The sequence below is a fragment of the Gymnodraco acuticeps genome, unplaced genomic scaffold, assembly GCF_902827175.1.
Source record: "Gymnodraco acuticeps unplaced genomic scaffold, fGymAcu1.1, whole genome shotgun sequence".
NCBI lineage: Eukaryota > Metazoa > Chordata > Actinopteri > Perciformes > Bathydraconidae > Gymnodraco > Gymnodraco acuticeps.
Window position 1 is genome coordinate 209,799 of NW_022991342.1, and position 27,085 is coordinate 236,883.

A 27,085-nucleotide genomic window follows, 5' to 3' on the forward strand; every position below is an offset into this window, starting at 1 on the left:
CTTTTCCGTCCATGCCCATGTCTCCAGCTCTCTATTCCCTCTTTATAATTTTAGGATCCGGTGAGGTGACAGGTTAGTAGAAGAGAAGCTTGCTCACGCCTCAAATTAAATGTAATGAGTCTGTTAGCTCTGTGTCCCTCTATCTTACTCCCTGTCATCAGCCTGGAGGGAAGAAAAGATCTGCTTCAAAATTCTTCAATAAATCCTTTTAAAACAAACACCAGTCCGACTGACACAACCTCAGGAATATTCAAAAGCCAGTTGAAGGTCCGGGGGGAGAGGGCTTTTGAGTATTACGCCTGTGAAAAATGAGTCAGTCATTGGTTCAATATATTCAAAGATATATGAATAAGCGAAGAATATAAAGCACTTAAAATCATATTCACCAATTAATGTTTCCATAGTTCTGTAGCGCCAACAGCAAGCAGGCCTTTTTGATATTCAACCATCATTTTATAAAGTACATTTGGCGCCATTAGGTGCATTGGGAGAACAATTATCTCAGAACAGTGCTGGAAAAAGACGAGCAAGAAGAATTTGGCAAAGAAGCCCGACCATCTTCCTTCCTCTGCCAGGGAGGAGATAGACGAGGGTTACACACAGACACAAACACACACAATCCTTGCGATTTATGTGGAGATAGAAATATATATCCTGATACACACACGAGACACACGCTTACACAGAGTCGTCTCAAAGGAGTGATGAAATAGATGAGAAGAGGATCCACGGTGAGCCTGGAGGACTGGATAAATATTGACCTGAATGAATGAGGTCCGTCACAGTATATAAAAAGGGCTCTACTCACACACACAATCACACACAGACACACACACACGCTCTTGAAGAACCTCTCCCTCTGTAAACTATACCGGCAAACCTTTGCTGTTCAGTTGTATATTTTAGCAAAACCTGGAATCAATATTAATATTTATGAAGAAACTGAGATTGCTTCACTGGAAGTAGTATAAATAATAAAGTGGCGAGTGTGTGTGGATGATGTGTGACCTTGCCCATGGGCTTTGAAAGTGCTCTTCTATTCATCTAGAACAGTGTTTCTCAAACTTTTTCATACCAAGGACCACTTAACCAATAAAAAAACACTCGCGGACCACCTAACTCCACAAATATCCAAAAACACATCGTTTTTTACAAATCGCCTGAAAATTGTACAAATAAGTGGCAACATGTGTGATGAAGGTGTTTATCTGGGTTATATCATGCAATCGAAAGTGAAACTTAAGCTCGCTCCATTGCGGAGATATTCCCGCGAGAGTGCGGAAAACTTTAATTAATTAATTAATTAAAAATGTGAAATTTTACCAATATACTCACGGACCACTAGGGGGCGCTCACGGACCACCAGTGGTCCGCGGACCACACTTTGAGAATCACTGATTCTAGAACAAAAACAATCTTGAAAAACACTTTTTATATTTGATGATGGCTGATCTAACAATGTGATTTTTTTCAATCAATCTACCAACCACATTTGTAGATCTATCTCAGTTTGTTTCCCCTGAATACATCAGTGGTCAGGCTGTTCTCATACACTTTTAATATAAAATGTATTAAAACAAAAATTAGTCAGTATATAACGGGCAAAAAGACCAGCTGCCAAAATGGTGTGTGGAAAGCAATATACATTAATATACATTTGCTAATTAAAAAAGAGCTCATGGTTCTCTTTAAGTAACAGCTGGTCATATTTGATTAGTTACAATAGCTGGTAGCATCATTTCATTCAAATGTAGCAATAAACCTACAGTATCATTGTACATCACCTTTCATGTCAGATCAAGCCCTGTCTTGTTGCATTTTAAGTACATTTGATTAAGTAGAATTAGGTCAAGTTTGGCAAAAAAAAATGGTGTCATATGTGAAATCCACCTTTATTAAATATGTATTGAAAGTGGCCAGAGTGGAGTCAAAGGTTCCTCTTGATCAGAGGTTCCCCTTGGCAGCAAGTAAAACTGGGAATGTGATGACATTCTTAGAAACAAGTACATTCTAGTTTGATATTCTGTAAATAAAAAACAGCAAACAGCAGAAAGACAAGCTCATGGCTGACCTTATTTGGTCTGTAGATACAGTTTAAAGATTTGTATTGTTTTAATAATTTCATTTCGTCAGTAATTCAGTTATTCAGTAGGTTGGACCTTTATGTTGTACCAGGTCCAATTTAACCCGTTTCAAATGTTTTTTATTTCAGAATAAAGGGTTATATAATCTAATTGCCACACACATACTATGTGTGTTTATTCAAATGTACAGCATCTGGTGCCATTAAGTCATTATTTCAGAAAAGTATGTCCCTCTGATCTTAACAATAGTCAAATTAATAAAAAACTTTAAAACTTAAAAATAAGGTTTATTTGTATGTAGATGATGCAAAAATAAAATAAACAGTCATACTTATGGTCATGAGTTGTGATGAAGTTGGCTCAGTTGTTAATATAGTAAAAGTGAACACAGGTGTGCATCGTTAGGCTTAATTTACTGGGTAAATCAAGTCGGAAAGGAAGGGTAAACTGTCCTTTAGTCATTTAACTCTTCTTTAGTTGGTGTACCTGAATGTGTGTTTGTATGTCTATAGGTTAACTTTGATAAAAGCAGTAATTGAAAAAACAAAAAACATGTCTCTGTTAATTATTGTGTCATTCTTGAATGCTTTGTAGAGTCTGAGCTCCCCTGTGCTAACTTAAGCAGATGGTACATTCCAGTTTAAATGGTTGCAGCTGATGGTTAAGTTGAGAGTAATCAAATTGCTGAATTTGTACTTTTATGGCCTGAACAAAACCTGATGGAACATAGTTTAAATAATAGTTTTTAAATAAAAAAGGCACTTTTAGGGAACTGTAGATGACCTCAATCCTTTTGGTGTTTCAAATGTCAGTTTAATTTAACTTTTTTCTTTTTTTTGTGGAACGGATACCTGTAGCCTTCAGGTGGCTGTAAATAGTCACCAGAGTGGAAAAACATTTTTTCTCTCTGGGTGCCATTAAGGACATAACCATATCAAAACGTGTTTTGGCTGTGTGATCACGTCAGTTGGTTAAAAAATAAGAAACCGACATGAAAAGTAATTTGGAAACAAAAGTGCAATGAGCTATTTACACTGATTCTTGGCAACGAGATTGCAGCACTGCTGGGTTCCGCTCGCTTTGTCAAAGCCTTTGCAGGTTGATTTTCATATCATGCTGGAAGGAACTGAAACCAGTGGCATACTGGAAGGTGGAAAAGGAAGCTTGGTGTACTTTTGAAAAAACGTTTCCATATGGTCCTTAACCAATCCTTACCATCTGTTTAATTTTACAGGCAATATGGGCTCAAATTAGTATAATTAAAACACCAGCATGGCACACACACGCTCCTTCTTCATTGGAGTTTAAACATACCTGCTACTATCATACCTTTCCCCAAATTAAAACTACCTCCAACCCTAAATCTCACCCTGGTGGTGTCGCCTGTGTTGGTAGACTGTCTGTCAACTTTGACATTGTCATGCCTTTTTTTTGACACATTGAAAACAACAATGGTTTGTGAAGAAAGCTCTCCTTAGCAACTTATAAATGCTATTGATCTTGCAGAAGGCAAAATACACGCCACATTGTGAAGTGATAAGGCAGGAAAATAATCGCCGACTATTTTGCTAATAGTTAAAGTAAAATATAATGTTTAGTTAAACTCCTGAGTTCTGTGAAATGTCCTCACATACATATGTTTATAGCAAAAGCATCTGTCCATAATAAAAAAATGTATATATTATGCGATGGAAGCGATAAGCAGAACCAAATGTAGGTCTCTGTACCGGGCAATTGTTATTGGTTCTTACTCGGAACCGAGATTCCGCTAAGATGTGTACTGCCAACAGTGACCCTTTACCTGTTGTGCATATGACAATTGAACATTGAATCTCTTAAATCTTCAAACACATACAAAATTAGATTTTAGATTTTTAGGACATTACACAATTGCCCTCCGCTTCATAATGGGAAACCCCCAGACTGATCATGACATCTTGAAAGTAAAGTTTATCAGGCATTCATTTGAGTGTTTAGATTAAAAGGTCAATTTGCTTGCACTGCAACATCGACTTTTATCTCTATAAAAAGGCAATCCTTTTTCGAAAGTAAGAGGATTAAGTCATGTTTTGACCCTGTAGCCATATGTTGAATAATTGAACATCTTCATTGAGAATTATTGGGTGCAACAGAGTGGTGTGTATGGACATGAAGCCCCTCTGTACGCTCAAGGACACACACACTCACACAGTTTACTCACCCCGAGCTGAAGAGATGAGAGCGTGTATAGATGCTTTAAGTTAAACCGATAATAAAAATAGGGGGGCTTGCATTTTTAAATCTGACTTTTTAAGCAACACTACCATCTGCTGTTGTCATAGTGAGAGTACACCACATTTTATTCACATGGGTTAAAACAACCTGATCTTGTCTTTCAGTTTAATGTTGTCGGAGGCAAATACCTTAATCCTCATGAATCCCTCAGCTCCTTCCCTCCCCTTCTTCAGGGCACTCAGTAGTGCCTTTAGGGCTTTCACTTAGGGCTTATTTTTTTCTCCAACCATGCTGATGTACAGATTATAATATTAGTAGGATATATTAGATTAGGAACACCCATGATTCAGTGTAAATATGCGTCACTATTGTCAAGTATAGTGTCATAAGTATGAGCTAATGAACAGGGAGTGGGACATTTTTGTGAAATAAACCCCTTCCGGGTCATTCAAGGCCAACCAGCTATACACGATCCTGCTTATTGAAGAACTACCTACTAAATAAATGAACAATCTGACGCAAAATATTTTTATTGATTTCAAAATAATTGTTTTGCGTCCTGCGTTGCCTTAAGGAAAGAAAAGTACATAGCATGTCATGGACCAATCCGAAAAGAGTATTAATAAGTGTTATTATTTAAGGATTATAAAAGAATACTGTCTCTGTTGACATTGACAAGTGAAATGGCATTTGTAGCTTTATCTGTATTCTATGAAACTACTTTTCAAACTACTTCAAGGTTATTCCGCATGTAAACACACTCACAAGGAAATAAGGCATGCATTTGAATTAAGAATAACTCATTTTGTCGTTGGACGAAAACAAGCTTTGTGTTTGAAAGTCTTCAAACACAACAAAACAACAAACAAAGTTTAATTTCAACAGAAGAGACAGATGGGGAGAAAATAAGTGTTTTCTCTCATTATCTTCCAGAGCATATTCTGTTTGAAGTCCGTTTCATCATTTAAAAAACAAAACAAGACCAGAACCAGTACAGAATGTATTGAATTGATATTGGGCCAGTAAAAACAAAACCTTAAAGCCCAGCGACGATGAGGCACTTTTAGATATTTAACAACTTTAAACCATGAAGTTTGAATGTTAATCCTTTCTTACAAAACAAGTTATAGATCAAAGTCCACTGTAGTTCAAATAAAGCTATGATTCCTCCTCTTCACCGTCACATGGGTCTTTTTCATTTTCCACTATCTTCTTTGTCTTCCCCTCCTCCTTTTTCAAGGTGTCCTCTGGTTTTAAAGTGCTCCTCTGGTAGGTTCCTTAGCTTCTCAGCAGCCTAAGAAGAATACAAAAACACAATGCCAAGCTGTTATACAGTTTTAAATAGAAATGCAGGGACAGTTTTGAATTTGAATTGGTATGCTGGAAAAGAGTCAGTTTGTCATGGCCTGGGGTGAAAACAAATCTCCTTATAGCTTTACATCAATGGGAATTAACGACTAAACAACACCAACATTCAGGAGACTTCCCCATACTGATGTAGAGGACTCAAATGAAATAGTTGAAAACATGAATGTGAAGCAAGATAACTGTAGTCTAAAATGACATTCTAGATATTTATCCACAGTATGTTATGTTGCAGAACATACAGGTCCGTCTCTGAACATAAACATGTATATTAAGCTTGTGCAGTGTTCACCTGTTCAGGGGTGAGGTCCCTTTGGTCCTGGGCGAGCATTTCGTACCCCACCATGAACTTCTTCACTGTGGCTGAACGCAGCAGGGGAGGGTAGTAGTGAGCGTGCAGCTGCCAATGAGAGTTGTCTTCCTTTAAACTGGGGCCGGTGGGGGCTCCTGAATTAAGAGAGGGGGACATTAGACGAGGGACACAATGTAGAAGCTGATGAGATGATCAATAGTTGTAAGGGGACATATAATGCCAATTTCCAGGTTCATATTGTATTTTGTGCCTCTACTGTGAAAGAAAAAGGTCTTTATTTCTCGCAAAAACTTCTGTACTGCACGTCTCTTTTCACCCTGTCTGAAACCAGAGCTCTGATTGTGTGTTCAACTCACATCCAGTTATATCCAAACACACAATCAAACTCTAAAAGCACATAAGAATATACATAGCCAGTACCCAACATGCTCATTTATCTCTCTTCCGTCCACACCACATGAACCTCATTAACGCCTTGTAGCTGCAGACCAGACAGCCCCCTATGAGGAAGCTAACAAGGTAAATTATAGAAGCAGCCAGTGTTGACTCTGTGGGCAACAGAGCAGTTATCTTCCCAGTGTAATAAAGAATAAAGGTTTTATAGAGATGAAGTGCTTTTTTTTTGTGAGGAACCGAGCACCAGCAGGGATAAATATGCCTAAGTCTTCGAGGGACGTCTAAAATCTGGTGAAGGCCATGGCATATAATTCACATAATTGTCATACTCAATATCCAGAAAGCCCTGTTTTGTTAATGGAAGCATCTGCCTTCATCATGTTTGTTTTTTTATTATTCTGATGTTATTAGTCCCCATTTCTTTGTCGAACTTGCAGATTAAAGCATGGGTTATGAGAGAGGTCATCCCTGTCTGTATTAACATATGCTGCCTTTGTTGCATGTGTTGCTTTCCAATCATAGTGGGGGGTAATGAGGATATCAGAAATAGACGTGGAAACATATCTTTGTTTTTATAAATAACGAGATTGAGAGAAAGCTCATTGTATTCACAGTAAGAGCTTTTCGTTAGTGTCAGTTTCCTGCCAATGGGGGGCTGATCAGACACAGATAGAGACAACAGGAGGTCCACATAAAGTAATCTAATGGATGGTTAACAACAAAAAGAAGGACAGAAAAAGACTTAGGGGGCCAGATAAGAGACAGATTCTGCTATTAGCAGACAATTAGCATCTTTTAAATTGTTTTCGTGTGTGAGCATCTCAGATTTCCAACAACTTACAAATAATGCTAGATAGGGGAAGACCAAACAGTTACTGCTTCCATTTTAAGAGACAAATCATTACACTGTCAATCCACTTCAACATATACAGGATGCTTTCAATCCAGTTAATACGGCCTGTAATGCTTTCTGGGTAGCTTTTTCTAATCCCAGCTGACTCAAACACCACCCAGCCACTTCTATCTCCACACTGCCACTAATAAGCCAAGCCACAAAATGAAAAGCTGGCCGCTTCCAAATGAACACAAATAAAGCACAAACAGAAAGGAGGATAAGGCAACTCATTATGAGAGTTTACAAATGAGAAGGTCAGTGTGTGACAGACACACTGTGATAGCGCGCTTCAGCACATCAATTAAAATCGAAGCAATCTCTTTTCCCTTAATACCCCTTGAGGTTTGGAGTTAAAATGTTCCAGAAAATTTGGATAAAAAAGAAATGTTTGCAGATGAATTTACTTCTTTCTTTTTGGCGTATTGTAAAAAACAAAACAAATCCAGTTTGTTTGCCACAGAAAATGAGGTGAACCTACAAACTACCTATCGGTTATCCCATCCCTGTATTATGGCTTATACGTTTTAGTTTATACATAAGAAATCAAAAACTACACAAGATTCAAGCCAAAACTTTACACAAGATCCGTAGAAGACTTCTCCACAGGCAACTTTAGACTGAGATCTTACTTCAAAGATTGAACGTGTGATGAAATAAAAAGTGAGTCCTCTCATGCCCTCTGTCCTTTTCTCCACACTAAAGTATGGGTGTATAATCTTTCCATATTTTTTCGTGTGCTGCCTTGAAAAAGAAACAGACTTGCATAACCAAGTCTACGAGCTACGTGATAAATGCTCACACATTTAAAGCGCTTTAACCGACATACGACAATAACATCTAAAAAATGGTCACAAAATGTAATGTGGATTTGTCTCTTCCCGACTACAAAACTATTGGTAGGGTTGCCTCTAATCGCAAATGTCCTTATTTCAAATAACAACATAACATATATTTGTAAAGCGCTTTGAGCATCTGGAAAAGCGCTATAATAAATGTAAGGAATTATTATTATTATTATTATTATTATAACATTCTAACTCTGAACTAAACTAACAGTCTACAGGCATAGTGGCTCTGTAAGGCTACATATAGGACAGTTGTGTTTTGAACTAACTTAATAGTGCTAGCTAAAGCTGTCATAGCTAGCCATAGCTGTAACACATATGGATGGGTTCCAGCCAGTGGATTGTCCTGAAGCAGAAGCTAACCAGGCTAACAGCTGTTTATGCGGAGCCTTCATTTAGCTTAAACAGGAGTAATACATTAGCTTTGTTTTTCAGCTCCAGAGAATGGTGCTTGGTGCTAACATACTCAAAATGACAGTGCTAATTTGGTTAAGCATGTTAGCTTGCTACAAGTGTACATAAACACTAGACTAGTGCTTGACCTTGCTTGCTTTCTATGGAACATCTCATGGAGACACACCTGCTGAAGGGATTGAACCTTGAACCTTGAGCTTAGTGCTTACACAAGGTAATTCTGACCGCTCAGCCATGATGACACTGCTTCCCTTTCTGTCACACATCACTCTTCGTATCACTGCACTCTGCTAACCTGTGTTTCAGCTTGAACCTGCTGCATGGTGTCTGACAGTGTTCACAGTTAGTATTTCCCTCACTGTCTCAGTAGTGTTACCGAGCCAATGTCTGAGCTTATCTTGAGAGTGCTAAGATTTCATCTTTCTGTATAATGCTTGTGGCGTTTTTGCACGTTATGTCAACATAAAAACATATTTTGGGCTCATGGCAAAGGCATCATCTCAAAACATTAGTATCTTATTCAATTGCTTTCTTTTCTGGTTCTTTCAGTTCCTCCAACTGTGGTGTTTTGTTTTGATTTATTATTATAATCTCAAGTTAAACGTTCTTGGAAAAGATTGTCATAAATCCCAAATTGAGTTATTTAGAATTGTATAACGCTACAGTTTTGGAAAATGCCCATATCTGATGCATTAGTTATTTATATGATCCAGTACCAGGCTGACAAGTTCCCTCAGCACCAAAGCCAAGCAAAGTTAAGCGGACATTTTCGCATTCCTTCTAAAATAATTATTCAATTTTGCACTGCCGATATAAATATGTGAGTCATCTCCTAAAGAAAAATACAAACAAGAGCTAGGTGAACGAGTAGGAGAAGATACATAAATCAAAATCACAGGATTTGTACTAAACAGAGGTTTTTCCTCAGACTGTAGAATATGAATTTTGTTTGTAGCACAATACTCTACATGATTTATTACAGTTAATGCCATGTTGGTGAATCATATGAGCCAATTTAAGAGGAAAACACTTGGTCCAACACTAGAGGAAAAACAATTTGTACAACAAATCCTGAACGTGAAGAAAGTAAACTTATCTATGACTGACTGAGAGATACACACTGACTTCGGATTACTGGGAGTGAGGCTTGTTAACATATCAAACTGACTACCTAAATACTGAGTACGACATCTACTTTTTTCTTCTTTTGAACACTCTTACCGTGCCAGCCCATGGAGTAAGGGAAAGAGATTTCAAACAGGTTGTCGTACTTGGTCAGCAATCGCTTCATAATGTCAGCCAGACCTGATAAACAAAGGGGAGGGGGAGTGAGAAAACATGGCATTGAGCATTATTAATAATGAATGGCAGGAGGAAGGGGAGCTGAGGCAAGGGCATGTAAGGGTAAACACTACCAAATAATAACTTAATATCAGGAGAGGAAGGTACATTGCTAGAACAACAATAAAAGCTGTAAATTGAAAACAAGATGAAACTTTTATTATTCTTGAGGCCTGAAGACATGAGGTTGAGTCAGAAAGGCCAGTAAATAAACTGCACAATTAAATAAACAAAAAATACTCTGAAACCAACATATAAAAAACATCAGGTTAGAGGATCCAATTTTGAAGTCCCTTTAGGGATCGTCTGCAGCAATGAATCATTTATAAATCATTAAAAGCTTATCCATTATATAAAACATGTTTTTCCTCCATTAAATCTTTATTTAACAGCGGATATGTGCCATTTACAGCTAAACCAAAGTCAATTTAATATTTTAAATTGGGTAACACATTGGGTGTTTGGATTGTTTATTAAAAAACATGTTGTTAATACATGAATTCAATTATATGAAAAAAATAAAGCAATTAAAATGCTATTTTTCTGTATAATTCTGCATAATGTCAGCTACAGTATGGAGACTTGTTTCTAGTCTTAAAAGGTTAAGATGTCATTTTTGGGGCCCGAGCACGGAGCGCTAGGACCCAACGGCGTCCTAGCACGAAGTGCGAGGAACCTATTGTTATTGGTGGAATTATTATTTTTCTGCTGGCGTTTCCTGTTTTTGAGGCTTTTAGGACGCTGACAAAGTTGTATAATTTTGCACGGACGCCAGGACTGGTGAAAAATACAATATTCTGGAGTCAATGGGTTAAATATTCCAACGTGCTCGCTAGCGCCACCTATGAAAAACCCATCCATCCATCCATCTTCTCCCGCTTATCCGTGGTCGGGTCGCGGGGGTAGCAGTTCCAGCAGAGAGCCCCAAACTTTCTTTTACCTGGCCACATCAACCAGCTCTGACTGGGGGATCCCAAGGCTCTCCCAGGCCAGCGAAGAGATATAATCCCTCCACCTGGTCCTAGGTCTACCCCTTGGTCTCTTCCCAGTTGGACGTGCCTGGAACACCTTCCTAGGGAGGCGCCCAGGTGGCATCCTAACTAGGTGCCCGAACCACCTCAACTGGCTCCTTTCGACGCGAAGGAGGAGCGGCTCAACTCTGAGTCCCTCCCTGATGACCGAACTTCTCACCTTATCCCTAAGGGAGACACCAGCCACCCTGCGGAGAAAACCCATCTCGGCCGCTTGTATCCGCGATCTCGTTCTTTCGGTCATGACCCATCCTTCATGACCATAGGTGAGGGTAGGAACGAAAATGGCCCGGTAGACAGAGAGCTTTGCCTTCTGGCTCAGCTCCCTTTTCGTCACAACGGTGCGGTAAAGCGACTGCAGTACCGTTCCCCGCTGCTCCGATTCTCCGGCCCATCTCACGCTCCATTGTTCCCTCACTCGAGAACAAGACCCCGAGATACTTGAACTCCTTCACTTGGGGTAAGGACTCATTCCCTACTTGAAGTGGACAGTCCATCGGTTTCCTGCTGAAAACCATGGCCTCAGATTTGGAGGTGCTGATCCTCATCCCAGCCGCTTCACACTCGGTTGCGAACCGATCCAGTGAGTGCTGAAGGTCGCAGACCGATGAAGCCATTAGAACCACATCATCTGCAAAAAGCAGTGGTGCAATCTTAGTCCGAACTGCAGACCCCCTCCCCCATGACTACGCCTCGAAATCCGATCCATGTATATTACAAACAGGATTGGTGACAAAGCGCAGCCCTGGCGGAGGCCAACCCTCACCGGAAATGGGTCCGACTTACTGCCGAGGACCCGGACACAGCTCTCGCTTTGGGAGTACAGAGATTGGATGGCCCTGAGTAGAGACCCCCTCACCCCATACTCCCGCAGCACCTCCCACAGTAACTCCCTGGGAACTCGGTCATACGCCTTCTCCAAGTCTACAAAACACATGTAGACCGGATAAGCGTACTCCCAGGCCCCCTCCAGGATCCTTGCGAGAGTAAAAAGCTGATCCATCGTTCCACGACCAGGACGGAATCCGCATTGTTCCTCCTCAATCTGAGGTTCAACAATCGGCCTGACCCTCCTTTCGAGTACCTTAGAGTAAACTTTCCCGGGGAGGCTGAGTAGTGTGATGCCTCTGTAATTGGCACACACCCTCTGATCCCCCTTTTTAAAAAGGGGAACCACCACCCCGGTCTGCCACTCCTTCGGTACTGTTTCCGACTTCCACGCAACGTTGATGAGACGTGTCAACCATGACAGTCCCTCAACACCCAGAGCCTTCAGCATTTCCGGGCGGATCTCATCCACCCCCGGGGCCACTGTGGAGTTGTTTGACGACCTCAGTGACCTCCCCCCGGGAGATTGGTGTTGATCCCCCGTCATACTCCAGCTCTGCCTCTAACATAGAGGGCGGAGTTGTCGGGTTCAGGAGTTCCTCAAAGTGTTCCTTCCAACGCCCTAACACTCCATCAGTTGAGGTCAACAACGTCCCATCCTTACTGTACACAGCTTGGATGGTTCCCTGCTTCCCCCTCCTGAGGTGTCGGACAGTTTTCCAGAACAACTTTGGTGGACTTTGGTATGAAAAATCCATTTCGGAATAAATGTACAAAGTCGCACCGTAACTCCAAATGACCTGAAATTTTTCACACATATCCGGGTGGACCTGCTCTACAAATAATCCTCTTGGAACCCTAAGCTCCGCCTACTTTTTTTACATTTAAATTAGCATAATGTTCAAAACAGTTAAATATTCACTTAAATTTCAATTTTCAGTTTTTCAACACCAAACTTCGTATACAGCATCGGTGGCGGGTCAGACACATTACCGTAGAAAATGAGCATGTTAGGACGATAAATATTGCCGCCGTCAATCAAAACGTACACGCAATAAGGCGGGGCTTAGAAATAAATGCTCATAAATCATCAACAATATATCCAAACATCACACATTTTGGTAGATAGGTTCAATCTGTGTTGGGGAATAGGCACACCAAATAATTTATATTTTGGACTATAGGGGGCGCCAAAAACACCACCAATTTATAACTCAAGAACGGATGGACGAATCTTTTTATTTATTTTTTACACATACTCTGGGGGTGACTACGAACTGAGATATAAAGTGTCGTAACAAATCCAGAATGTGGGCGTGGCCTATATATTTTTTTTAAATTGCGATAGCATAAAATGAGCTTCGGACGTAAAACTTGGAACACACGTCAGAGCCCACAACCTTTTCAAGAATGTAAAAAAAAAACGTAATCTTTCAAAAAAACTGCTCACTAGCGCCCCCTATTGTGTGGTAGTCACATATCGTTTCTCAGAACTTCACGAATTTTGGCACAGACATTCCTAATGGAATTGCGGACATATTTGTAAATAGATTCCATTAGCCCCGCCCCCCAGGAAGTCGGCCATTTTGAAAGATGGGCCTTTTTCATGCATTTTAAGCACATTCTTGCGAACTCCTCCTAGGGGAATGATTGGAAAAATTCCAGTCCAACACAAGTTCAGCCCCTATCCAATATGATGCTAAATTGAGAATAACATTTTTGATAGCTCAATCGTCGAGGTCATAAGCTAACAGCGAATACACCATTTTTGACGATTTACATGTCGCAAATTACTCCAAACTACTCGGATATAGTTATTCCGATATTCACGAAACGCTGTATACATATTGCTATTATGATTGCACACATATTTCAAATTGCCTTCCATTAGCCCCGCCCCCCAGGAAGTCGGCCATTTTTAAAAATTTGCGTTTTTCATGCATTTTTAGCACATTCTTGCGAACTCCTCCTAGGGGAATGATCGTAAAAATTCCAATGCAGGACAAGTTCAGCCCGTATCCAATATGATACTTAAATGCAGAGCACATTTTTGAAAAATCATTCGTGGAGGTCGTAAGCTAACAGCTAATACACCATTTTTGATGATTTACATGTCGCAAATTACTCCAAACTACTCGGATATAGTTATTCCGATATTCACGAAACGCAGTATACACATTGCTATTATGATTGCACACATATTTCAAATTGCCTTCCATTAGCCCCGCCCCCCAGAAAGTCGGCCATTTTCAAAAATGTGCGTTTTTCAGCCATTTTAAGCACATTCTTGTGAACTCCTCCTAGGGGAATGATCGGAAAAATTCCAATGCAGGACAGGTTCAGCCCCTGGCCAATGTCATGAAGAATTGCGGATTACATTTTTGATAAATCAATCGTGGAGGTCGTAAGCTAACAGCTAATACACCATTTTTGACGATTTACATGTCGCAAATTACTCCAAACTACTCGGATATAGTTATTCCGATATTCACGAAACACTGTATACACATTGCTCTTATGATTGCAGACATATTTCAAATTGGCTTTTATTAGCCCCGCCCCCGACAAAGTCGGCCATTTTCAAAAATGTTCGTTTTTCATGCATTTTAAGCACATTCTTGCCAACTCCTCCTAGGGGAATGATCGGAAAAATTCCAATCCAGGAAAAGTTCAGCCCCTATCCAATATGATGCTAACCATCGTGGAGGTCGTAAGCTAACAGCTAATACACCAGTTTTGACCATTTACATGTCGCAAATCACTCCAAACTACTCCAAATTACTCGCATATAGTTTTTCCCATATTCACGAAACGCTGTATACACATTACTATTATGATTGCACACATATTTCAAATGCATTTCATTAGCCCCGCCCCCGAGAAAGTTGGCTATTTTGAAAGATTTGCGTTTTTAATGCATTTTAAGCATATCTTTGCTAACTCTTCCTGGGGAAATGATCGGAAAAATTCCAATCCAGGACAAGTTCAGCCCCTATCCAATATGATGCTAAATTGCGAAGAAATGTTTTGAGAGCTCAATCGTGGAGGTCACAAGCTAACAGCGAATACACCATTTTTGACGATTTACATGTCGCAAATTACTCCAAACTACTCGCATATAGTTTTTCCGATATTCACGAAACGCTGTATGCACATTGCTATTATGATTGCGGACAGCCCCGCCCTCCAGAAAGTGGGTCATTTCACAAAATGTGCGTTTCTCATGCATTTTAAGGACATTTCTGTGAACTCCTCATAGAGGAATGATTGGAAAAATTCCAATCTAGGACAACTTCAGCGCATATCCAATGACTGCATTGAGAAGGAATAGTCCTTCGCTCAAACGGGGAGCTCGTAGGCTAACGGAGAATGTACCATTTTTGACCAATTATATGTCAGATAAGCTACTGAGACCTGCCTGGCATATACACACACACACACACACACACACACACACACACACACACACACACACACACACACACACACACACACACACACACACACACACACACACACACACACACACACACACAAACACACACACACACACACACACACACACACACACACACACACACACACACACACACACACACACACACACACACACACACACACACACACACACACACACACACACACACACACACACACACACACACACACACACACACACACACACACACACACACACACACACACACACACACACACACACACACACACACACACACACACACACACACTGTTAGTCCAACAACGCCCTTTGCTGGCGGCATATTCATTACAAAAGACACCTATACACTCCCTAACCCTAACCCTACTCTTTATTTGTAGATATCTCCTAAAGCCTACAAATAAAGTGTGACATGTAGGCCTGTTACATTTATTATTGAGCAATATATATTATACACACTGTTCTGCTTTCTGCACTGACCTCAGCAGCTGTTCTCACTGTAAACATCGTGTCACAATGAAAGCAGTTGTATTGAAAAAAAAATAGCCTAACATCCAGGGGACATGTGATTAGTGAGTAAACAAACGGTAAAGGGCAGAAAGTCTGATGCACATTTGATCATCTCAAATAACTTATAATCACAACGGGAACAGTTTGCAGAGCTGTGCTTCGTTGACAGAAGTCCAGCCATGCGTCACACCACTTTTAAACATCACTGTTGGCTGAAATCGTCTCAGGAGAATAGTTCAGTGTATCCTCGGTTACGGCTCCTCCAGACAGCCTCCTCCATAATCGATCCTCGACGAGCCTTTAGAGAAATTAGTTTTCCTTCGAGACGGCGCGCCGACATCCGTTTCCGGGTCGCTGCCGGAGGACCTGGGTTGCGTTCCGATAATCCAAAAATTAGCTCCTAAGTTCTAACCCTATCTCCTATTCCTTGACCTCTGAGTGAAACGTCACGGGGTTAAAGGGATAGTGGATAGGAGAATTCAAAAGGACTTAGGAGAAGAGACCGCGGTACTTTAGAGAATCCGAATGCACTTTCACTATCCGACGTGTTTATGATGCGCCAGCGGACGTCATGAATGTGCGTCTGCTGCTGTGGGGAAACTATGGAAACTACAGTTTTCTATACAGCGGACTACAACATGGATGTTTAATAAGAATGAGGGACTACTGTAAACTCATCTAGAGACTCTGCACCGTGCTCTGATGCTGTTGCTTTATGCTTTATGAACGTGGACAACAGAGAAACATATTCTTCAGGACCAAAGTTAGAATTGAAATAAAAAAGGAAAGTGAAACTTATGCTCGTTGTCACCCTCTCCCTCCGGTCCACATTAATACAAATGATCCCAATACGTATGATTGTATGAAAATATCTTAAAATCAATACAAATGTATTTATTATAAACGTTAGTCCTTAACATCTATCACTGTGTATATCACCATTCAAACATCTTTTAAAAGTTGAACAAACCCCGCACAGCTCAGTAAAGACTGTGAAATGTTGACTTTATTTGATCATTTCAGTAAAAACTAACGTTCATATTTCTCTTTTTGATTATAATACTGATGAACGTTCAGAAAAAAGCACTTTGGCAACTTACCACATACGTTTTAAAATGCTTAATAAGCACCGTAACTTTCATGATATCATTTCTCGGTCATAATCGGTTGTTTCCGTGAACGGCCGACTGTCGTGTGACGGCAAATGCTGCGGCTGCAATGCATTGTGGGGCAGCATTTTCTCCTATCCTTTCGGTTAGGGAGGTCCAGTGGTTCCTAAGCTAAAGGAGGTTATAAAGGAAGTTTGAAACCTCCTTTCCTTTCATTTGGAGAATTGGAACGGCACTTAACATGGCTGCCAGTGACGTACTTCCGGGTCATTTCACTCCGTTAGGAAGGTTCCTAAGCTAAATGGACTATTGGAATGCAACCCAGGACGCGAAAATTATAGAAATGCGAAACGGCTCATTTCCCAGGACTCGCGTGCGTCTGCTTGACACCGGGACGACCGGCTACCCTCCCCGACAGGCGCAAGGACGCGAGGGCCCGCTCATCACTGCGCGCACAAGTGCGACCGCAGTTTTAATTGTATGTGTTATTCCCATAGTTCTATGGAAATGGAACCACCGTAAACACCACTCCACGAACAGAAGGTAGAATACGTTTCCTCTGCTATTAATAAACATAAAACATTATACACACACACACACCCCCCCAGCAAGCCCCCTTAGAGAGGAACTCAGACTGCAGGTTCCCCAGTGAGACGCTGAGTCATCTTAAACTGCTCTTAATTGCCTTAACACTCTCTCAGTCACTCAGACAGTATCGTCACACTCACCCCCCCTTTCCTCTGTTGTCAGGTCATTGATCCTGAGGACATGTCGCCGCGGCAACAACAGCGTCTGGTAGGGCCATGTCGCCCAGTATGGAACCACCGCCAGCCAATCAGAACTCTCTACCACCACCCGCTCCTGGAGAAGAGACGACATTTAAATTAAATTGAATGTTGAGAAAAGCTTCACTACGGGCATAGTCTTTAACAAATGTCATTTTAGAAGTCAAAATCTGATTTAACACATCTCTTAAGTGAATGTAAGTTCATAAAGTGGTTTCAGAGCCAGCAGTCATTTCATCCACTGATCATGTTGTATTCCACATTAAAAAGGACGGCTGGCCTAAGACCGTTACGGCATATTAATAATATCTCATCTCATAACATTTATGTGGACCAAAACAACATGAAGCAAATTGTAAGGACAGGCAGTTCAGGCAGAAGCCTTATTATCATAAACGGTTTGAATGCAGAATGTGTCAGAAGCTGAGGTTTAACAAGCTGGTGAGTCTGCACAAACATGACCTGACCTTGGTTTTAACATTCATAAGAAATAGATTAGGTGTGTGTGTGTGTGTGTGTGTGTGTGTGTGTGTGTGTGTGTGTGTGTGTGTGTGTGTGTGTGTGTGTGTGTGTGTGTGTGTGTGTGAGTCAGTGAGTGTCATAATAATCCCTTAAAACCAGATAGACAATCTCTCAATCTTTTTCTTTGATGTTTTTCTATTTTTAACTTTTTATAGTTTTCTTCATTTTTTTACATTTCCCTTCTTATCATGCAGTGCACCAGTCTGATTTGATAACATGTGCTGTTGAGTGTGAGTAGAATGAAAAATTATTTGATTTTTTAAACAATTACAAAAAACTAGTTTGGCAGTAACGAGAGATTCTAAGCATAGAGATGGTTAGGGCATCCGAAGCCATGCATCTCCCTGAGGTTTGAACACATGGGTCCAGGCATTAGTGCATCATTAAGGCCCTTTACAGAGAATGCTGTGGTGTTTGATAACTGTGAAGGAAAACCCAGAGTAATCTAACTGACTCCCAAAGTCTTAATGAAATGCACTTGCAGTATATTAGAGCCTGGTACAATAACACTGACTGAAGCCTCCACTTCTCCAAATGTTTGGAAAGGAAGAGAAATTAGCAGGAAATTAAAATGTGATTGTTAGGTATTTAGTGAAACAATTTGGTCAAAATCATTGGTTTGAGATATTAAACTTCCTCCTAACAATTTTATTTTGGGTCACGATTTCAACCTTCTTCGTACTTTTTCTTTCGGCGTATTCGTCCTCGGCTGCCTTTAAACAGGATTATAAAGAAGCAGAATGAAGATAGAAAAAACCATTTCGGACAAGGATAGAGGAGCCAGACTGAGAGAGGAAGAGGGAAGAGAAAGAGAGTGGAGGATGTCCTAAATCCGACAACTTGCAGACTACAAGTCCCAAAGAGTTTGATTAAATTAGCTCGGAAAGTTTTTGTTTCAATGTCAAGAGTGTCACCAAGGAGCCGAAGCCCAATTCCAACTCCTCCAAACACTGCAGTGTGCCAATTTACGGTCCTAACCTCGGGTCAGAGAGACAGTAGCGAAAAGAGAAAAGCACACACACACCAAACAAGTACAGGTCGTTTAAGGCATCCTTGAAAACACACACACCTACACACACTTGTGTCTCCACTTTGGTTTTATAAAGGTCAGTCCCCATGAGCAGCTAGGAGATTCAAGTGTCTACTCTTAATACGATCCTCTATTACACACACACACACACACACACACACACACACACACACACACACACACACACACACACACACACACACACACACACACACACACACACACACACACACACACACACACACACCACACACACACACACACACACACACACACACACACACACACACACACACACACACACACACACACACACACACCAACCACCCCCAGTAGAATTGGCACCAGCTCATTCCCTGAATGAATCAGTGGCAGTACGATTTCTCTTTCCCTTCTAACCTCCACGTCTCTCCGGGTGACTCCGGTTTCTGTCCTTACTTGTCTCCTTCCACTCTTACTTTAGTCTTTTTGTTCCTTTTGTGTGGCTAGGCTGCAAGAAATAAGGACTGTGATTAGTTGAAGGATATTGAACAATTAAGTACAAATAGAAACAGGAAAGGATTCGCCCCCACGTTCTTTTGGTGTTATAATGAATTGTACTCTTATAGTTGTGTAATAAACTATCTTGTGTGAAAAGAAGTCTGGATGCTCCACTGGCTAAAAAGTAGTCTAGCACACAAGCCCAAGTCAAACCAAAGCATGTCGTTTTTACTGCAAGGTCTACGTACAAATTAAAAAAGGTGGTAATAATTTAGCTTTCTGACTCGACAAAAAAGCAAAATAACTAATGTTTCCCATTCCCTATTTTTTTTACCAAATATGGAAAAAAAGAGTTTAGGCTTCAATTAAAGTATTGCGTTTATATATTTTTAAACTTTCTTAACTTTAAAGGTTTTGAAAAGTAAGGCAGTAAGAATATGATTTATAAATGTCTTTTGTTGAGACAACTTCATATTTCCTATCAAGCAATATGTGAAAATGCCAAGAAGTTTATTACTGTCTGTTTTTCAAGACATTCGTATGCATAACAATCCCCCCAAAAAATGCTATAAAGTTCATTTCATGAAGGCTTTCTATTATTTTTTAACAACTTGTAATTGTAAAGAAGGAAATATTAAAGTGAGATCAAATCTATTCATTACTACTTAAAGTTAAAGGACAACGTAAAGGTGGAACGCCAAGGTGATACATTTCTGAAGGTTCATTTCATTAGGACAAGATAAAAACAAGCGTAACCGGTATTAAAACAGGATTTTAGCTGTGAACATAACCTGAGAGATGAATCATATTTAATAATAAAGCAGCATAAGTGAGCCATCTCTCTACAGCTCCAGGTGGCAAAGAAGTCATGGCCTTGTCAAGTTTAATTCTCCTGTTGGCGGTTTCCACCAAATGTCTTCTCACTAATTAGACTTTGCCAACATGCTTAATGCACTAGACCCCGTCTCCAATGGTTACCGCTGTCCACACACACACACACACACACACACACACACACACACACACACACACACACACACACACACACAACACACACACACACACACACACACACACACACACACACACACACACACACACACACACACACACACACACACACACACACACACACACACACACACACACACACACACACACACACACACACACACACACACACACTGACACACACACAAACACACAGTTTGTTTTCCTAATCCTCTTGCAGGTTTAAGATGGATGCCGCAGCATTATGCTAATGAGCAACTATGCTGTCCAATGACATGCTTCACTGGCTGAAAGACAGGGAGTATGCTGATGGGGAAAAAGGAAAGTAAGAGAAAGAGAGAAGCATGATGGGAAAGGGTGGGAGAGGAAACGTTCTGTTAAGAAAAGTATGAACCCTAACCCTTACCCTAAGCCTAAGTAGGATAATAATTGTGAAGTATGATATCACCATTTTGTAATTAGGTAATCTAATCCAAATCTTTGCCAGTTTTTTCCATTGGGCAGTTCCAAATAAGCACTACATTGAATCACATGCGCTTTAGAGGCATGCATTATTGTTTGATTCATTGTGTCTGACCTCTATAGTCTTGGATGCCACATTTGTTGCTTCTTTTCCCATAATGCATAGGTCAGAGAAGAGATTTTCTGGGTCAATCAATCCAAATTCCTAAGACTAAATGTTTAACATTGCTTTAGCATTAATTTGAACAAACAAATACTGTAATGGAAGCTACATACTCTTGATTTAAGGAAATGAAATCAAAAAGCATTTTTAAGCTGGAAATCCTCGACACTAAAAATAAAATGCTTACTTACTCAAATCCACTGTTATAACGGTAAATGACAGATACAACATGTCTATTCTAGAACAAAATAATATTTTCACCCTTAAATGCACACATTCTCAACGTTTCCAACAACCCAAACTTAGGTAGAACTAGGTTAAACTAAGAAGTAATAAATTACAAGTTTCCCCGAGGGAAAATGAAGCTTATTTGACCTCGTGTTCATAAGTGCATAGCCGTACCTTTTTCTCAGCTTCTTGTCTGGCGTATTGAAGCAGCAGCGGTTCTCCATGTTTCTGATAGTAGGCTCTCTGGCAGCGGTCTGACAGAGCCGGCTCATTAGGCAGGAAGTTGCTGGCCCACACCTACAATGTCACAGGAAGCAGGAAGAAGATGATGAAGATGAGACATAGAAGAAAACCATTGAGTCTTAGGCCCAATCCCAAACCACGCCCTACACCCTACACACTCCCCCTCCGTGACGGAGTGAATACCGTGGAGTGACACTCGCAGCTCAACGAGGCTCCCTCCTGTCAGATGGAAGGAGTAAATACAGCGGCAAGCTTTGGGACGGCCTCCCCTCTCTCCGGCAGAAACAGGAAATGCCGTAACTGTATGTGACAACGGTTTCAAATCAGCGTCTCTTTGACAACAAATTTAAATTAATAACTAAAATAAAACTCCAAACATCTTTAATTGTGTTTTAAACCTGATTTTTATAAGCTTCTTAGTTTTTGCAACAGTCTGTAAATATACGCAACTTTATAATAAAATGCACACATTTACCTTTTTCTAAACTAAACACAGAATATGAGGTTATCATGAGGTTGTTAACATAGCAATTTATCAGTGGATGTTTACTGGAACTACTGTGTACTTCTCTCTGTGTAGAAATGGAAAGGGCGAACAGGGAATCTGAGGACCTTTCCCTAGTCTGCCCTGGTTCCATAACCTCATTAGATCTGTGATTTGATGGGATTATTCATCAACACTATTCCATCAATAAGTGTTTCACAGGTGCAAAGATTTCTGGGTTTCATTTGTCCTTTCTAAGCTTTTTAGATTGATAAATGGGTTTTACCCTGCAGTCGCTGGCTTTCATTTATTTCAATTTGGTGAGAATCAACGCGAAGACACTAAGAAGTAATTGAGATAGGTACTTCATTGCAGCGAACAGCACAGTGTCGTTAGGCAACATCATTTTCTCCATCAGTTTCTTATCGAAAGCATAATGGTCCTATTTCTGCCAAAATAGTAAGGGCTGTGGCTATTTCACATGATACATATTGGGAGGTTTTCTGTTTCTCATTGTGTCACTGGTCTAAAAGTGGGCGGGGGCGGGGCTCAACACACCAATCAGAATTTATGTTGACAGTTGATGCATGGTTAGCTTATCAGTCAAATCTGACCAAAACCAAACCCTCAGACACAATAATACATGTTATTTAATGTCATTGAGAAGAACCTTATGCCTAGTCTTCGAATTTCAAATCCAATTTACATTAATAATACCATTTTAATATTATTGCAACTTGGAAGAAAATAATTTCTCTATTTTCATTGCAAATTGTAGAACGAAAATTGCCACCACACACTAACACTAACACTAACACTAACACACACACACACACACACACACACACACACACACACACACACACACACCACACACACACACACACACACACACACACACACACACACACACACACACACACACACACACACACACACACACACACACACACACACACACACACACACACACACACACACACACACACACACACACACACCACACACACACACACACACACCCACACACCCATTTTGTTTCTTGGAGTTCAGTTCTTCGAGGGCTCAGGGTAGGAGCAGTGGTGTAGTGGGCGTTGGACGCGGGGGTACACCGTACCCCCACTTATTTGGAGCATGATCTTTTTTTAAATAGTCTAATAAATATAAAATAATTGCCAGTGTTATCAGTTGCAAGAGTGTATTTGTTGTAATAATGACAAAAACATAATACATTTCACAGTAATTATAATACGAAATAAAAAAGATTTCCTTAAAGAATTATGATTCGTCATCAGGCTCGGGAACCCGCGGCGAGCTGGGGGTGTGTCAGTCACACACCCACGGCGAACCAGCTCGCCGCCCGCCGATTTTGCGGCAGCTCTTTCCCTCAAGAACGCTAACGAAAAAGCTCTATAATGGCAGGCAAACATGTTTTACTTGACTTATTTTCTAAAAAGAATATAATTCACAAGAAGAAAGAAGCTAGCAGCACCGAAGCTACAAGTGAAGCTACTAGTAATACATCATCAGAAGAGCCGCCTAAAGACGTGGATAATGCTAGCACTAACGTCAACGTTAGCTGCGCTAGCAACGTTTCCCTGGCTAGCTCAAACTCACCTTTCCCAGAGGTATGGACGGAGGAGATGTGGCGGAGGAAACAAGAGGCATACCCGTGCATAGACTGCAAAGCTGGGAAACTGGGCTGGTTTGTTCATCCTTTTCGGATTTATCAGTCTTCAAAACGCTGTGTGTGTGTGTGTGTGTGTGTGTGTGTGTGTGTGTGTGTGTGTGTGTGTGTGTGTGTGTGTGTGTGTGTGTGTGTGTGTGTGTGTGTGTGTGTGTGTGTGTGTGTGTGTGTGTGTGTGTGTGTGTGTGTGTGTGTGTGTGTGTGTGTGTGTGTGTGTGTGTGTGTGTGTGTGTGTGTGTGTGTGTGTGTGTGAAAAGCAGCGCTGTCTGCTTATTTGCAATGTAGTCTAGGCCTAATCAGAATAATTTCAAGTCCAGATTCAATGTTGTTTGCATAAGTAGGCTATATTTGTCGTTTCGTTTATTTAATAAATTAATTTTAGGATTGTGTTTGTTTGTTATGAGTTTTAAATAGATTGAGAGAGAGAGAGGTCTGCTTAGTTGCAATACTGTAGTTTATGTAATTTAGGCCTATACATTGTTTATGTAACTTTTGTGCCAGTGTGTCCATGGTGTTGAGTCTGTGTGTGTGTTGAGCGCAGCGCCGTCTGCTTTTGCAGTAGGCTACAGTAACTAAAGTAGGACTAAGCATACCGGTAGTTTCTGTGGACTTGTCTGCCCGTTTTTTGAGTTCACTGCGCGCGTGCGCACTTGTGTGGCATTGTTTGGGATGACCTAATTAAAATAGCGTCCCCCCAGTAAAAAAATCCCCACTACACCACTGGGTAGTAGCAGTCTTCTGCGCCTGCGACCGCGGCTCTTTAACGCCCTGTAGCGCTTCCAGATGGCAGCAGAGCAGAGATGAAGATGGGGGGTGAGCTGCATCCTTCAGAAGGCTGCTGGCTCTGAAGATGTCTTCCAGTGAGGGCAGGCGAAGTCCAATTATTTTTCTGGGGTCTGTTTATGACTCTCTGGAGAGCTCTTTTCCATCTGTTGCTGAACAGTTGGCACACCATACTCTAATACAGTATGTTAGTACATTCTAGATAGAGGAGTGCTAGCAGGGCACCGGCAGATTCAATGACAAGTGTCATTGGGAAGTAATGGCACTGTCGAGCCTTTTTCTTTTCAAGCACAGGAGCTGATTGTACATCAGAGGTCCTTTGTGATCTGTTTTCAGAACAACTTAAGGCTGATACCCTCTCCAATACAACTCCTGTGATGCTTGCAGGCCAGGGATTCTTGCTCTTTGTATTTTACCCTCAAATATATCTTTTTCAACAGCCTGGAACCATATTTTGGGCATTTTTGCCAAAAATGTTGGAACCCGAAAAGTTCAAATCCAGCTGGACCCAAAAAAATATTCTGTGGCAATGATCAAGGACCTTTTATAATTGGACAAGTGTCCGCGGCCTTGCCTTTAGGGCACGGCACATGTCATATAACTGAATTATACGCCATCGTGCTGCTATTGTTTACTTCCTTTGTGCATTCTGCAAAGTTCTCTGTTAATGATGTTACTTTCCTAGATAGCACCAAGGTTGCAAGATTACTGAATGGTGCTGGTTTAAATATTGAGTAAATGATGGTGTACAAGTTGTGTGGTTTCCCAACCGTTTGCAATAACTCGATTGTGTTCTGTTCTAAAAAAAATTCCCCCATCATCAATCCCTAGAATATACACCAGTTACTTCCCCTCTCATCATCTGTATATCCTGTAAGTCACTGGTTAACCATGTTAACAAACACTGCCATGGTAAATGTCATTCTTAATATGATGACAGAAAATGTCAGAGCACTCTCCCGTGTGTTCATAGAGACAGAAACTGACGGTGGCAGACGAACTCAAGCCACCCTAAATACTTATATTAAGAGAAACGGGCTGTACTCTCAAAAACAATGCAAATGTGACAAAACACATGCAAATAAAGAAACATTTTCACCAACTAGACAACACATGCGCAGTGTTAACTAAAAGTGCTGCAATAACAAAACACTGGATATACGAAGCACTGCAAATAAAAAAACGCAGTAAGAAGCTCGCAACACAACGGCAAAAGGGACAAACAAAAAGTATGCATACTGCTGGGACCGTAGCACTATTTGACGTTCATGGATTACAAAGTTGGCCAACAATCACTGGAAACTTAAAACGTAAGTTATACTGGTTTATTTAAACAATGTTATTGCATGATTTCCTAAGATATTATTGCAGATCTGCTGTAAGCTAGCTAGCTAACCAATCCAAACATTGAAATGCAGCACCTTTCTCCTCATGCAAGTGTATTGGGCCGTTGTAGGGCGTTTGCCCGTCAGCCACCAGCTTCCTGATTATGATTAATAACATCTCTAAAAAGGCAGCTATTTTGATGCCTTACTAACACATTGTTGAAAGGTTCCTCTCATCAGCCACCAGCTGTCATTCTGCTTAAGAATGATATTCTAAAAGGAAACTCTAACTAGAGAAAACTAAGATGTTGATAGTCTTAGACGGATAGGATGTCATTTCATTCACGAAAACATCCATCTCTAAAGTTCATTTTTATGGATAAGAGACCCTTTTAGGCTACGTATATGTACTTTCACTGGATTCAGAAAGCTCTTTATGGACATTAAGGTGTATTCGTGTTTTCACTTTATGATATTTGAATGGCTGTAAAAGCAGGGAAGGAATGCTAAATGGCTCACTGATGCATAATAAATCAGACCTGAGATATCACTTTGAATGGGATGTATTTACATATTCTCTGATGAGTGACAGCACACCAGAATAGTGATGAGTTATTTCTGCACCGAGGAGCATTCTGTGTGCGTTGATAATTGAGAAAAGTCTTTATTTTTGCCTCTCGTTGTGTATTTTGTACATTCATGTAAAACACTACCAGGGAATATGTTCAATTGTTAAGAGAGCTTTAAAGAAGAGTTTGACTGAAAGAAGGCATATTTGTGTCAGCAGGTTTTCCAATGATAACACTCCATTGCATGAACTGCTGCTTTAAGGAGCACTGCTTCAGGCTGCATGGCAAATAGTTTTCTGATTAACACTCCTCCACTTTAACACCCAGAATGCAATGTGGGAACCACACTGTGTCTCCTATGAAATTTTTTTTTTTTTAAACAGGAAAATAAATCTGTCTTAACTCGTGGGGAAAATTGTAAAAAAAAACATATTTTTGATGATCAAGAAGCTTCATCATTTTAATTGTAGACCTGCTGAACTTGCCTTTAGGGTACATGTCATAACTG

The 27,085-nt window shown here is 40.6% G+C and overlaps 1 protein-coding gene across 2 annotated transcripts in view; it reads right to left on the reverse strand.

Moving 5' to 3' along the window:
- Positions 1-4,812: 4,812 nt before the first annotated feature.
- Positions 4,813-27,085, reverse strand: part of galt (galactose-1-phosphate uridylyltransferase) — a 32,757-nt gene continuing 10,484 nt past the window's right edge. For both annotated transcript variants that reach the window (XM_034240586.1, XM_034240585.1), the window contains exons 7-11: positions 21,661-21,783; positions 17,534-17,666; positions 9,748-9,831; positions 5,956-6,110; positions 4,813-5,592 (exon numbers count right to left, since the gene is read on the reverse strand). In XM_034240586.1, the coding sequence (XP_034096477.1) occupies positions 5,494-5,592; positions 5,956-6,110; positions 9,748-9,831; positions 17,534-17,666; positions 21,661-21,783 (594 nt within the window). In that variant the 3' untranslated portion in view covers positions 4,813-5,493. The remainder of the gene's footprint in view (positions 5,593-5,955; positions 6,111-9,747; positions 9,832-17,533; positions 17,667-21,660; positions 21,784-27,085) is intronic.